This window comes from Penaeus monodon, chromosome 25, assembly GCF_015228065.2.
Source record: "Penaeus monodon isolate SGIC_2016 chromosome 25, NSTDA_Pmon_1, whole genome shotgun sequence".
Lineage (NCBI taxonomy): Eukaryota > Metazoa > Arthropoda > Malacostraca > Decapoda > Penaeidae > Penaeus > Penaeus monodon.
The window spans coordinates 41,887,951-41,888,289 of NC_051410.1; the positions used below are offsets into that span (position 1 = coordinate 41,887,951).

At 45.4% G+C, this 339-nt stretch overlaps 1 protein-coding gene across 1 annotated transcript in view; it reads right to left on the reverse strand.

Moving 5' to 3' along the window:
* LOC119589415 (VWFA and cache domain-containing protein 1-like) overlaps positions 1 to 339 on the reverse strand; it is a 30,393-nt gene that overhangs the window by 14,487 nt on the left and 15,567 nt on the right. Inside the window, exon 13 of the mRNA XM_037938025.1 lies at positions 3 to 244. Within this exon, the coding sequence (XP_037793953.1) occupies positions 3 to 244 (242 nt within the window). The remainder of the gene's footprint in view (positions 1 to 2; positions 245 to 339) is intronic.

Consider the following 339-nt stretch of genomic DNA (forward strand, 5'->3'; position numbering starts at 1 on the left):
CTTCTAACAATGAATTTACTGAGATCACTGTTTTCAAACTGTTTTTCCCAGAAGTCTGAAATCTGATAGACAGCAGCTGCATCCGTACGGACACCCATCCTCAATCCTGGATTGGCTATCAATTGTGTACTGTCACTTAGGTAAGCCGTTATGCTTTGGACAGCACTCAGTGTCTCTGGTCCACCTGCCACCTGGCTCAGTGGTGAGACGTAAGAGCCAACTGCCAGAAACACTGTGCTGCCATCTATGTGAAAGGGGGAGAAAAAGCTTGTAGTCAGTTCGCACAGGTTTTGCCTTTCCCTGCATTTCACTTTGCTAGTATGTTCCTAATGTAATACT